Source organism: Artibeus jamaicensis, unplaced genomic scaffold (assembly GCF_021234435.1).
Source record: "Artibeus jamaicensis isolate MK-2021 breed Jamaican fruit bat unplaced genomic scaffold, CSHL_Jam_final scaffold_847, whole genome shotgun sequence".
NCBI classification, from domain to species: domain Eukaryota; kingdom Metazoa; phylum Chordata; class Mammalia; order Chiroptera; family Phyllostomidae; genus Artibeus; species Artibeus jamaicensis.
Genome location: NW_026522057.1, coordinates 3,275,121 through 3,288,268, shown reverse-complemented (window position 1 = coordinate 3,288,268; position 13,148 = coordinate 3,275,121). Strand labels below are relative to the sequence as shown.

The following is a 13,148-nucleotide window of genomic DNA, read 5'->3' as shown; positions in this document are numbered from 1 at the left end:
TAGGCTGTGTGGTGGTCCAGGACCCGTCCATCGATGTTTTTTCAAGCAGGGACTATCCGATGGCTCTCCGAGCTCCTGCCCTATTTTCTCCCACATGTTTACTCTTATTTGGGTGTCTACTGCTTGGAGGACACAGTAACATAAAAAAATCATCAAACAGTAAGGAAGTGAGATAAGATTATGGGAAGAAAGCTGAGTATGATGCACCTGGAATCCATCCCCAACCGAGACAAGGACACTGGCCGAATTGGTCTGCTGTGGCTATTCTGGAATTCTGCAGTCTGTGGAAAACTCGCGACATTCCAGAGAAGGCTTAGACAGTAAACTGGGGTTCACTTTGGGAGTTTCAGCCCTTAGCTCTGCAGCAGCTGCTCACCCTCCGTGCAGCCCAACCCTGTGGCAGGCAGTCGTGTGCACGTGCCTGGAGCCCTGCACGCAGTTTGCAGAGCCAGGGTGGGCAATGAGGACCCTGTCCTCCCAATAACAGGGCTCTGTGTTCTGGTCGTTTACTGCTCCCTCCGAGCAAGGAGGTGCAGACACAGAGGCGGCGGCCATTGTTGTTGCACCTGCCCCCTCGCTGCATCCCTCTCCGCCAGCCGAAGTGACTTCCAGGGGCTACGAAGGCCTGGTGCCTCCCTCCACCCCATTGGTTTTAGTCTTTTTCTCTTTTTAGGAGCCAGACATTAGAGACTAGGGAACCATTGAAGGCAACCACAGACATGGAGGAAATTAGAAAGTCGCTGCCCACATCCAAGGAGAGTCACAGGTTCAGATACAATCGGAAAAGACTTTGAATTTACACCTTAGGCCAGTATTTGACTTAGAGACAGCCTAGAGCAATGAAAACAGTAACAACAAATACTGCAAACTTAGGGCAGAACGACATTTGATTTCCAGAGTTACCACATTATTAGATGACCAGGGTTGCTTCTTAAAAAAGATTTTATTAATTTTTTTAGAGAGAAAGGGATGGAGAAAGAGAGGGAAAAAAATCAATGTGCAAGAGAAACATCAATTGGTTGCCTCCTCCAACGGGGGACCTGGCCTACAACCCAGGCATGCGCCCTGACTGGGAATTGAACTGGTGACTTTTTGGTTTGTAGGCCAACTCACTGAGCCACACCAACCAGGGCCCAAATGACTGGTTTTTAAAAACAATACTACAGTAACAATAAATATCACAAGACATGCAAACAAAGACATGTGGCCCATTCCAAAAAACAAATAAATCAGCAGACACTGTCCCCTGAGAAAGACCTGGTAGCTGATGCACTAGACAAAGATTATTAAATAACTGTCTTAAAGATGTTTTTAGGGGGGGGGAAGAGAAAAAAAATGTACTTGAAAAGTAACTAAATAAAATTTAAAAAAAAAAAAAAAAGATGTTTTTAGCCTGCGAACCAAAGGGCCACCAGTTTGATTCCCAGTCAGGGCACTTGCCTGGGTTGTGGGCCGGGTCCCCGTTAGGGGGCACCCGAGAGGCAACCACACATTGATGTTTCTCTCTTTATGTTTCTCCTTCCCTTTCCCTCTCTCTAAAAATAAATAATAAATAAAATCTTTTAACAATATATTTTTTAAAAAAGAAAGAATAAGATGCTTATAGCCCTGGCGGGTGAAATAAAGATTTTTATTAGTTCAGAGAACTCCTGTATGCCCTTCACTCAGGTTGCTTAATTAATATTATACTGCAAATATTTGCCTGGCTGTCTTCATGTGCATCTATGAAGGCTTTTTCTGAGGCCTCCTCATCGTCTTACTACTTCAGTGTGTATTTCCTGACATACAAGGACATTACAAAACCACCGTGAACTGTCCAGCTCAGACACCGTTGACACAGCACCAGGTAAACCACAAACACCATGTGAATCTCACTGGTCAGCCCGAGAATGTCCGTTCCGGTCCAGGATCTGGTGCATGATCACCCGCAGCACTCGGCTCCCTCTCTCTGGTCTCCTCGGTCTTTCTTTGTCCTTCGTAACTTGCATGGTTGTTATTTTGTAGAGTAACCTCAACTTCGAGTCTCCTGTCTTGTCTTCTTCAGTACATTCAGTGTATGTACCTCCAGCAGGAACATCATTTAAATGAGGCTGTTTGGTGCATTCTACCAAGGGATGCGCAATTTTGACTTGTTGCGGTTCCTAGAGGTGTTAACTCTTATCACCTGATTCAGATACAGCTGCTGCGTGTCACCGCCGTAAACTGAAGTGGGATAATCTGAAAAACTTGGAGGGATTCTTAACATTGTATGCGTCTCACTTGCGAACGCCCACACAGAAGAACAGAGTGAACCCCTAAGTACCGATGGTTACTAGTCTTACCAATAAATACCCCTGCCCCTGACCTTTTTGTTCCTAGAATAGTTTCAAGCAAAGTCAGCCATTATGTCGTGTCAGTGTGCACTTCTGACAGATAAGGGTTAAAAAAAAGGAACCACAGTGTCAGCAGCACACAAAATGAACAGTACTTGTAACACAGAACTAACCATAATTCCTTGCCGTCCTCTAACAGTCCATATGCACATCCTCAGGGGCAACAGACGGCCCCCTGACCTGCTACTTCAGGCCCGCCTCACTCCCCCTCAGGGGCACTCAGGTGTATTCCTCCCCCGGCCAGGTTCGTTCTTGGAGGAGCCATGTTGCAAATAAGCGATGGCAGATGCTTTAGAATCATAGCCTTTGTCTCCTGCGAATTATCCAGCCTTGAGGGCAGGAATTCCAGCCCTCAGGCCAGCAGAGTCGCCCAGGCGACCCATAGACCTGAAAGAGGTTGCCTCAAGAGAGGCCCGGGGGTCAGATTCCCAAACTCTTCCAGCTTCCAGCCCTCCTCGCTTCTCCCGGACATCTTCCCATTGCCGGCACCCGCTGCGCTGCTCACTGGTGTTCCCTGGGTTGCAGGTGGCCAGCCGGCCCTTCGCCTCTGCAGTCTCTGGCTTCCCTTCAGAGAGGACCCCACGGAAGTTGTCCCTGCCTGGCTGTCAGGCCCGCCCCTGGCATGGAGCGTGGCTGTCTCACAGCCTGTCCCTGGAACCCTGAGCGAGCTGCCAGCTGGTTCTGTCTCGACATCTTCCTACCACGTCCTGTGACTGAAGGACCAGGTTCCTTCTTGTTTCTAACAAGACCCAGAACAAAAGTTTAACCCTTGGATACTCAGCTTACGAGTAACACTTGGGAAACACTTATGAACCCCTAACAGTTACCCCTTAAAATCCTGTCCCATATCCTGGACTGAGGAAGACAGATTTGATGTCATGTCTGCCGTCTCTTTGCCCGAAGACTGGCAAATAAAGCTCCTTTCTTTTCTCAAAAGCGGGTGCCATAGTTTTGGTTTCTGTGTGTGTGGGCCTGGCCCCTTGCTCGGTGACGGTCTTCTGGTAGACACCGAACCTAGTAGGAGATGACACACGGTGTCCTGGCAGCCGCTTCAGGACCAGACAGCAGGGACTGCCCAACCCCCAGCCCAGCGGGGAGGCCAAGCCTTGCAGCCCCACGTCCCACCCCACTCGGCCAGCACCTGTGACAGGAGCCTTCACTGTGACACTCAGATCCCAGGTTCCAAATTTGCTGTGAGTCAGGGCTCTCTTGCTGTGTGGGACAGAAATCAAACTCAGCATTGTTCAGCACAGGTGGTGCATTTATTGGGAGACTGCAGGACTCTCGTGGGAGGGCCTGGTCTAGGAAGCCCAGGGAGACAGGGCTTCCTCTCGTCTTTCCCCTCCTCCCCTCTTCTCGTAGGCACCTTCCTCCCTCCAAGACCCGTCAGAGGGGCAAAGAACTCGGCCCCGACTTTAGGCCTCACAGAGGTGCTGCCCACACACTGTGGTCCCATGGAGGTGCCTGAACCCAGAGGCCAATTCAGTGGGGGCGTCGGGGGTGGAGCCCAGGCCTCAGCTCCCCAGGCGACTCGAATGTGCCCCAGAAGTGAGAACCGCGGGGTTTTAGCACAGGCTCCCAGACAGACTCTTTCGTAGTTCTCAGTCGTGGCTCGAGGGTCAGGAGTCCAGTAAACTCATTTAGGGTCACCCTCCGGCCACCCCCTCTGGCCACAGGCCCGACTGGCCTCCTGCAGCAGCCGTTTATTCCCAAGGCTACTTGGCTGTGTGGCGGCTGCCCGCCAGGGGCCACAGGAATTGTCCCAAGGCGGCTCCTCGCTCTTCCCCGCCTTCCCTCCCCTGTAACGTCCCCGACGGCCAGTTGTCAGAGTCCACCTCTCAGCGTCAGGCTCAGGGAGAAGGCTGGGCTCTGTCCTTGGGGTTTTCGACTGGGTGAGACGTGGTGGCAGGAAGGCGGTGGAGGAAGCCGGGTGAGGGCATCAGGAAGGCGGCGGCAGGCACGCTCAGCTCTTCCCCCATGAGAGAGGGAAGGCAGTGGCCGGAGAGGGACTCAGGGTCCCAGGAGGGCGTTCGGGGTGGGGGAGGCCTGCGCCTGAGGGCAGGAACTGATCAGAAGGCTCCCCGCTCTCAGAGGAGGGGCCAGTCACCTGAACTGCAAGACCAATAACCCGTCCAGTTCTGACTGTACCTCCGAGTGGGCTGGTGCTCCAGCCGCCCTCTGGCTCCCCCTGCTCTGGTTCTGGGGCCGGGGGAGGTAAGGGGCCGCAGCAGACTGGAGAAGAGGAACGGTGGGCGAAGAACAGGAGCAGCATTGGGGCGAAGCCAAGCCTGGGGCTTCCAACCTTCCTCGGGATGGTCCTAACGCCTGAGAGGCCTCGCGTACCTTCCTGCCTCCGTACCTTCCCCACTTAGCGTCTCCTCGTCCTGGCTCTGATCCCCGGAACCCAGCTGGAGGGCCTCTCAGGGACTCTCCCTTCTCCCAGGGGGTTCCCCAAGGGGGGCTCTGAGGGGCAGGCTGAGTAACAGGGGTGGGACTGTCTGTCTTTAGACCAAGGGCTGGCTGACCTGGGGGCGGGCCCAGTGCCGGGCCAGGCCTCAGGATGGGGCCTCCCATCAAGGAGGTCCTGGTGCCAGCCCAAGGCCAGCCTCAGGAGGTCACAGGCCAGGGGGCAGGAGTCCTGGTCAGCCTCAGCCCTGCTATACGACCCACCCTGGGCCTCCGTCTCCCCGTCTCTATGCCCAACAACCCCTGGGAACAGCTCTGACTTCGCCAGACCAGCCCACACGCTGACTACGCCAGGAGCAGATCAAACAACACCACACAGGGGCTGGACGTTCACTTCTCTTTCCAAAACAAGGCCACACACACAGTGTAGGTGTGGCAAGGATGCAGGGTCAGGCGGGGACTGGGACACTACACACCCAGGGGGGCCTTGGAGGAGGCCGACAATTTAAGAATTGGTCTGAAAGTCAAAAGAGAGGAGAGCTGGTTAGTGGGGTGAGCAGCCGTGGTGGGGGAAGGAGGGGTGGGCGCTCTGGGGTTCAGGCCCAGGCCCGGGGACTGGCCAGTGGGGTCAGACGGGCGTTGCAGCGGCCCTGCCTGGGGCCCACTCCTGGGGTGGGGGTGACGAGGCCCGGTCCGGCCCAGCCCTCTGTGCGGCTATCCACGCCAGGCTGGGCGCGCCGAGAGCTGAGCCCTGAACTCAGAGACCATGGGGCCAAGCCGCACATGAACCTGTTTCCTCGTGTGTCATGTGGGGACATTTGTCATGCCAGCACTGTCTCCTTCATAGGGAGGCTGTGAGAAGCCAAGGTCCATTTTAGTTGCTTTGTCCACAGGGCCCAGCATGGCACTCAAGCTGCCCTTGAGTGAATCAATAAGCTGTCAGTGAAGGCGGGGGCCCTGGACCATGGGGGAACACGAAGGTGCCAAGAGACTGTGTGGCCAGGCCCATGCCCGCACCTGGACCTGCGTGTACACCTGGACCTGCGCGTGCACCTGTGGGCTAGGTCCTGCTCTGGCCTCTCTCTGAGTGACTGGGTCTCAGAGCAAGGGGTGGGTTCCTATGTTGGGGACAAACTGCTCAGAGCCCCATCCGAGCTCAGGGGATACCCTGTGTCCTCCTGGGCCTGCCCAGGGTGCTGCAGGGGCCTCGGAGTGCTGGGTGGGAGACTGCTGGCTGGGGCTGGCTGGGGCTGGCGGGCTCAGACGTACTCTCGGGCAGCAGCTGAGGGGCCCGGCCGGTAGGGCTGTGGGCTGCTGTTGACTCTCTCAGGCTCTGGGCATGTGCAGCAGAGGAAGGAGCCCCCCAGCAGGGCCAGGCCAGCAGAGGCCCAGCCCACGAACAGAGCAGGGCCGAACTCGTACCTGCAAGGGGTAAGGGAGGATGCCATCAGGTGAGGGTGCCACCCCAGCTGCCTCAGTCTTCACCGGGGTCTCCCTAGCCTTGGCCCTGGCAGGAGGCAGGCAGGGAGTGAGGAGCCGAGACAGGAGCCCTCACAAGCCTTAGCAGCCTCTCAGGATAAGCCGGGATCAATGCTCATCCTTGCTCTGACCCCAATCCAGCAAGGCGATCCTGTGCAACCTCGGCCCCTTTCCTCAGCCGGCCCTTGGAGGGGGTGAGGGAGGGCCCACACGTCTTGTGGGGAGAGTAGTGCAGTCCCTGCCGTCTCTTGCAGTCACGGTCTGGCCTACAGAAATCCCAGCCAGGGCTCCCCACTGCCCCCTGGAGAAGGGCAGACCCCACTCCACCTGGCAGTCCAGGCTCTCCACGCCCAGGCCCTGGCAGCCAGCCTGCCCGGAGGTGCCCTGCGCCTCCCCGAGTCTGTGCCTTTGCACCAGGCGCCCCCTCCTGGAGTGTCTCTGTTCTGTGCCTACTGCGCTCAGCCCTCACGGCCCACTAAGAAACCACCTCTTGGAGGGCAATTTCCCAGACCCCTCTGTACTCCCCCAGTTGCGCTGACACACTAGGTGGCCATTCGGTCCCCTGCCTGCTCAGCTCCCTGGGGAGGACCTCGAGGGCAGACCACACCGGACTTGTCGGTATCCCCAGGGCCCAGCACAGGACCAGCTGCCCAGGTGGCCTTGGGGAGTGTTGAAGGGATGAAGGGGCAGTACCAGCCTGGCATCCCCAAGCTGAGCTGCCTCTTACTTGGCAGGTCTTCGTGGCCAGAGCGGCCAGCCTCAGGGAGCACAGCGGAGGTCTCATTCTTTTTCCTCTCCATCCCTCCTCCTCCTCCTCCTCCAGGGAGCCCTCCCAACAGCAGCAGCCCAGACATCTTTTCTTATCCTCCGCCCCCTTCCCACTCAAGGCCAGTGGGGATGTCTGGGGTCCAGATGATCCCATTCACTGCTCCTGGCCCGTAGGGGCCCAGTCTCTTCACAGAGCCCCCTATTCAGCCCCCACGCCCTTGGCTGTACACGTCCTGACCATTCTGCCCTGGAAATATCTCTGACCTACTCTCCACTGCTCGCCCCTGCACAGGCCCAAGCCCTCTGCTCCAGACTTTGCAACAGCACCTCACTGGCCTTGCCCCTTCCCCACCATTCTTCGCAGCACGGCTGGAGGGTTGGTCAGCCACCCCCTTCCCACCCCAGGTTCCTCCTCCAGCAGGAGTGACAGCAGCGGGGCTTGGCTGAGTGCTCCCCAGGGCCCGCACACTGTGCCAAGTCCCCTACCCACCCATCTTACTGAACCCTCACCACCACGTGTGAGCTGGGTCCTTGGGTCCCAGCTCCGTGGTACAGGGAGGGAACCAGCAAGGAAGGAAGGACTGAGGGACTGGCACCGGCACACAGCCAGCACGTGCAGAGCTGGGACTTAAGTCCAGAGCCAGGCGCTTAGCTCCTGGGGTGTCCTCCACAGACCTCCTGCTCCTTCGGGGGGCCCAGCCACACCCTTCCTGGTCCCCTGCTCCAGGGAGCTTCTCAGTGGCAGCACCTGGGGCTGGCCCCCGACTCCCCCTCCACGTACCCTGCAGGACGAAGGTCAGTGGCTCCTTGGCACTCACCTGGCATTGACAGGTGTGCTCGGGTTGAAGAACTCCTGAGTCACCAGGGTAGCATACCAGGAGACTGCAGTCAAGGTGCAGAGGCCTGAGGACAGAGGGGGGTGCTCAGCTCTGCCCCGGCTTGGCCAGCAGGGCGGGGCTCCCTGCCATGGCCAGGCTGGTGGAGAAACAGCCAGGAGCACTCACCTGCCAAGAGGAAGAGGGCGCCCCCGGAGATGGCGATGCGGCCCTTGGCGATGGGGTTGCTGTCTCCGACCCGGGTGCACTTCATGCCGATGACACTGAGGACCATGGCCACGAAGCCCAGGAGCACGGCCACCACCATGAGGGCTCGAGCTGACTGGATGTGCCCTGGGGGCAGGAGGGACTGAGCCAGTGGTGGGAGAGGTGGGGGGGGGTGGAGCCCAGCATGGGAGGGGCTGGAGCAGGACCTGGGAGCTCCTCCTGGACTGCCCCCCGCCCCCCGCACCGGGCAGTAGGAGGGTCCTGAAACAGGGGTGAAGCCGAGCTTCCCCACTGCTCCCTCTCGCTTGCAGGCTCCTCTGGGCGGCATGTGGCGACGGGGCAGTCTGCACTCTCATCAGCTGCGTTCTGGCTGGGGGTGCCCTTCTGGACCGGTCCTGCCCACCCAAGCAGCAGGGGCAGCTTCTCCTGGGGCTTTTCGAGTTCAGCAAAAGGAGGAACTAAGGGCGTCTGAGACCCCATTCAGCCCAGGTGGCCCTTGGGCAAGGATGCCAACCCTCACCGGCCATCCTGGTTCCCATCACCTTCCTCTCTGGCCTGTGAGTCACCATGGCAGTCGTGTGCCTGCCGCTTGGGTCAGCCTGGGCTTGGCTGAGGGGAACAGGGTGGCCGGGTGATCTTCCTGGACTGGTGTGGCAGGGGGCGGCCAGCTCTGGCCTGTGGGCCGGGGGCAGAGGGTGGAGGCTGGGCCCAGAGCCACGAACGGAGCTGCAGTGGCGCCTGTTTATGAGCCAAACTTTCAGGTTCCATTCCACACCCCAGAGGGAGAGAAGACGAACCTGTGGGCCTGAGCACCTGTGTGCGTGCGTGCACTTGTGCGTGTGTGCATGTGCACATATGTGTCTGCCTGCAGAGCATGAGAAGTGGAGGGGAGGGTCTTGACTGAGCTTCTCTGAGCGCCAGGCACTCCTCTCACCTGACCCTCCCATTAGCCTGTAAAAGTCAGAGTGCTCCCTTTACACATGAAGATACAGGAACGCAGAGAGGATCAGTGTCTGGGATCTGAACCCAAGGCTGCCAGAGCCTGGAGCCCCTGCCTGCCGTGGGGCACCAGCCTGACCTGGATTATCAGATGTGCACGGGGCAGGGGCTGAAGAGTACGCCCCGTGCAGAGCAGAGGGCGGACTGTGCGAAAGCTTGCTCGAGACCTCCCCCTCCCCCACCACCCCCAACTCAGCTGGCCGGGGGCCTACCTTCCAGGGCCAGCAGCGAGTCGTAAAGCTTGCACTGCACCTGCCCGGTGCTCTGGGAGGCGCAGGACATCCAGAGCCCTTCGTAGAGGCCCACGGCGGTGATGATGGCGTCCCCCGCGTAGGAGGACTGCTTCCACTGCGGGAGGGCTGTACTGGCGATGATGCCCACCCAGCCACCTAGGGCCAGGAAATAGCCCAGGAGCTGGAGGCCTGAGTTGGCCATGGCCCAGGGGAGAGGGCTGGGGGTCCCAGAGCTCAGGGCTGGGCCAGGGTCCCTGGGGGGGTCAGGGGCATGGCCAAGTGAGCCAAGCTTCGGGCAGGGGTGGCAGGCAGCGGTGGCAAGAGGCTGAGAAGGAGAGGTGGCAGCCCAGCCACAGCAGCAGCAAAGGCAGCGGCTGGGGCTCTAGAATGCAGGGGGAGGCTGAGGAGCTGGCAGGGCCAGGGGCCCGCCCACTGCAGCTGGCTAAGCCAGGGCAGGTCCCAGCAGAGCTCCTGTTCAGCCCCCTGGGGGTGGGGAGCTGGTGTGGAGCAGGTGGGGGCCACTTCCCGTACTGCCCCCCAGGGATAGAGAAGGGAGGGGCTGGGACGAAGGACTCTGCTTGCCCTCAGGGCCTTTCTGCCAGGGAAACCCCTTCAGGAATCTGGTACCAGTGCCCTAAGTTTCTCCTAATTCCCCCCAAGCACCAACCCTGAGATGACGGACTTTGCTCCTGGGTGGCTGGACTGAGCGGGGGGCTTTCTGTCCTCTCTGCTAGTAGGACAGAAAGGAAATGGAATTCCAATTTGCACCAGGTAAGACATCAGGGAGCACTTTGTGGAGAGGGGTTTGAGGCCAGATATGGAGAGACTGGGCTGGGGAAGGGGTGTTGCAGAGAGGTGGTCCTGGGGGCCATGTGTATCAAAGGCAGGGGAGGCCAGACCAGGTCATGTGCATGGTAGGGTCTGAGATTTGAGGGGGCAGAAGGGGGACCTCATCAAGGCTGGGCCAGACCTGGCTGCCGGTCAGCAAGGGGCCTGGCAGTGAGGTGGGAGACAGCACGGACCTTCTGGCACCAGCCTGAAGGAAGGCAGGCCGTTGAGCCTGTTAATCCCCTCGCTGGCTAGCTTAGCAGCTTCCAGCTCCAGCACAGCCTGGCGGGGAGGGAGCCGTGGCCTCTGCACATTCCTGGGGTTCAGGCTTCGCCCTCTTTGCACCCACCTTCCCTCTCCCCCCCACCCAGCTCTGCCCTCTGGAGCCGGGGAATATTTAACTCTGCTGGACCTCATTAGCAGTCCCCTCACGTTCTGCTTGCCGTGGGTGCAGGGGGAATGTCACAACCCCACACCCACTCCTGCCAGCCCCCTCCTGCAGCTGCCCCCTCATTTCTAGGGGCCACCTGCTTTTGCTGGGCTGCACTGGGGGACGGCAGGGTCCTGCCGCTTGCTGACCACCCAGCTTCCTCCCCCACAGCACTCCCCACCCAGGGACGTGTCCCCAGCCTGCGCCCTTGCATTCCTCACGTGGCTATGCAAACGAGAGGGTGCCAGGCACTACTCGGACAATGGCCGCCCTGTGTGCCCGCCCCAGGCGTGGGCCCCTGGTATGGCCTGGAGCTCCCATCAGTGGGTGCTGGGGGAGCAGCCAGCCCCCTGAAGGGTCAGGGGTGAGTGCTGTTGGGCCTGCAGTTCTGAACACAGGGCCTCCTGTGGCCCTTCCTGCCGTGAAGTCCAGAGACCATGGATCTGTGTGCTTGGGGAGGCCTGCGGGCCCCGAAAATCAAACAGAGGGTTCAAACAGTTGTAGAGGTCAGTGCTGAGTTCAGCCTCCTCTTCTACCACAAACAGTGCCAAGACAGCAGGATCGAGGGGAGAGAGGACATTGCTAGGGCCAAGAGTGGCCACTCCAGGGGACCCACTGAGCACCTGGGGAAGGTCTTTGAGCTTTAGAATCAAGGCCACACAGACACCGAGTGTCAGTGCCACACGGGCGCCCAGGACCACGGCTGCAGCCTTGTCCGTTGACGAGTGTGGAGCCGGGAGCCGAAGAGGGGGCGCCAGCTGACCGAAGTCTCTGGGCTCTGAGGCCTGCGAGGGTGTGTGCCCAGCCTCCCTCCTGGACGACGCCCCAGAGCCTGTCACACTGGGGACCCAGAGGCGTTTGTGATCCAGGACCATGCTCACATCTCGCTCCAAAGCCCTCCTGCATCTCCCTTCTCTGTTATTTGGGGTTTTGAGTCTGTTGTCAAAATGTCCTCAGATGGCCTTTCCCCTCACCATGTTCCAAAGCCTTTTAGGATTCAGACCCTGCTCCTGGGGTGGAGTTCCCCACCTGGAGGAGCTCCTGCACCCGGGGCTCCCGCCACCCTCGCGCCGCCGCCCAGCCCAGCGACTCCCAGGCATGCTGGAGAGCGCCAGCCCCCACTGAGTCCTAACTAGAAACTGCCCTGGGGTGTCACACTTCATTGTTTGAAAAGTGCTTTCACAAACCTTCCGAGAAGCCTCGGGTTCTGGCTTTACCTGTGCTGCACTCTGCGTGACATTGGGCAAGTCCTTTAGCCTCTCTGGGCCTGGTTCCTTAACTGTAAGGCTCATAGCACCAGTCCTGTCTGGTTCATGATGGTGTTGTGTTCACAGGGGTCAAGTAATGGGTGAGACGTGCTTTTGGAAAACATAATATGCCTGGAGAAATGAAAGCTCTGTTCCCAGGACCCCTTCCCGGCTGGGCCTCCCCCGCTCTGTGCCCACTCAGCCCAATGGGGGTGCACTGACTGGCCAAAGACCCACTGCCACCTCCTGCCTGGCGTCCCTGGTAGAGAGTGCGTGCTGAGGAGACACATGTTGATCATGGACTGGTTGGCAGCACGAGGACCGAATGTTTTTGCCTCCCTCCCGGGGGGGACACGGGAGCCCTTTCCTGGGCCCTGTCCCGCCGACAGTCAGGAGGTTCTGACTCAGTTGGTTGCCATCCTGCACATTCCTGGCAGCCACCACCTGCCGCACTGGAGGTGGAGCTAGTCTTACGGCCCCCAACTGGGCGTGACTTTCCTGAAGAACCTCGGGCTGGGAATGCAGAGGACGTGCCTCAGGCCACACAGCTAGAAAGCAGTGCAGCCAGCAAGGTGGCTACCCGCAGCTGCCCAGCCTGCCCAGGCAGGGTCCGGGCCCCTGAGCTGGGGTCCCGGAAGGCTCTGCATATTTCCATTCGCAGCCCTTGGTGCACTGTTTGCCTCCTCCCGCAGGACTGCTGGCTGTAAGTGCCTCGCAGCCCTGGACCAGCCCACATCCGCGTCCCACGTCCGCATCCCAGCCTCCCCAGGGCAGGTGCCCTTTCCTTCCCCCACGACCCTGAGCGCAGGCTCCTTGAGGCCGGTGCTGAGAGCTCCACCAACTGCCCAGGGTGCCGGAGACCACAGTCCAGCCCCCGCCATGGCTGACGCACCTCCGTGCGTGTTACAGACACGGACCGAGCAGGCACGGCCACGTCTGCGCCTGGACTCTGCCTGCACCTCCTGCTTCTGCGGTACCTGCCCACCCTGGTTGCACGCACTTCCTGGTCCCGTTGCCCTTGGATGCACTTGGCCTTTTGTGAGCTCTGCTGAGACAGTCTGCAGGCTCTGCGTGATTGGCTAGCACGCGTCAGAGTGGTAAAGGTCATCTGCCTTGATGTGGAAACTTCTGGAAGCCCAGAACCAGGCAGGTGCAGTTTTCTGTGATGTGGAGTACCTACTATGCGCTGAGCATCACGCCAGTTGCTGTATGAGCACCCCATCGTGAATGCTCCTGTGCGTCCAGGCAGGGCTGGGTCATAAGCCCAGGCTACGGGGGGAGGAAACACACTCAGGACCACGATTCCGAGTGGTGGAAGAGAGTCTCATCCACTCAGCACGTGG

At 59.3% G+C, this 13,148-nt stretch overlaps 1 protein-coding gene across 1 annotated transcript; it reads right to left on the bottom strand.

Moving 5' to 3' along the window:
- Positions 1–5,158: 5,158 nt before the first annotated feature.
- On the bottom strand, positions 5,159–9,732 carry CLDN19 (claudin 19). Its single transcript, XM_037149773.2, has 5 exons — positions 9,280–9,732; positions 8,030–8,194; positions 7,844–7,928; positions 6,048–6,200; positions 5,159–5,295 (listed from the first exon to the last, which is right to left on the bottom strand). Exons 1-5 carry the CDS (start codon positions 9,500–9,502, stop codon positions 5,247–5,249), a joined length of 675 nt encoding a protein of 224 aa, XP_037005668.1. The 5' UTR covers positions 9,503–9,732; the 3' UTR covers positions 5,159–5,246.
- Between the last annotated feature and the right edge of the window lie 3,416 nt (positions 9,733–13,148).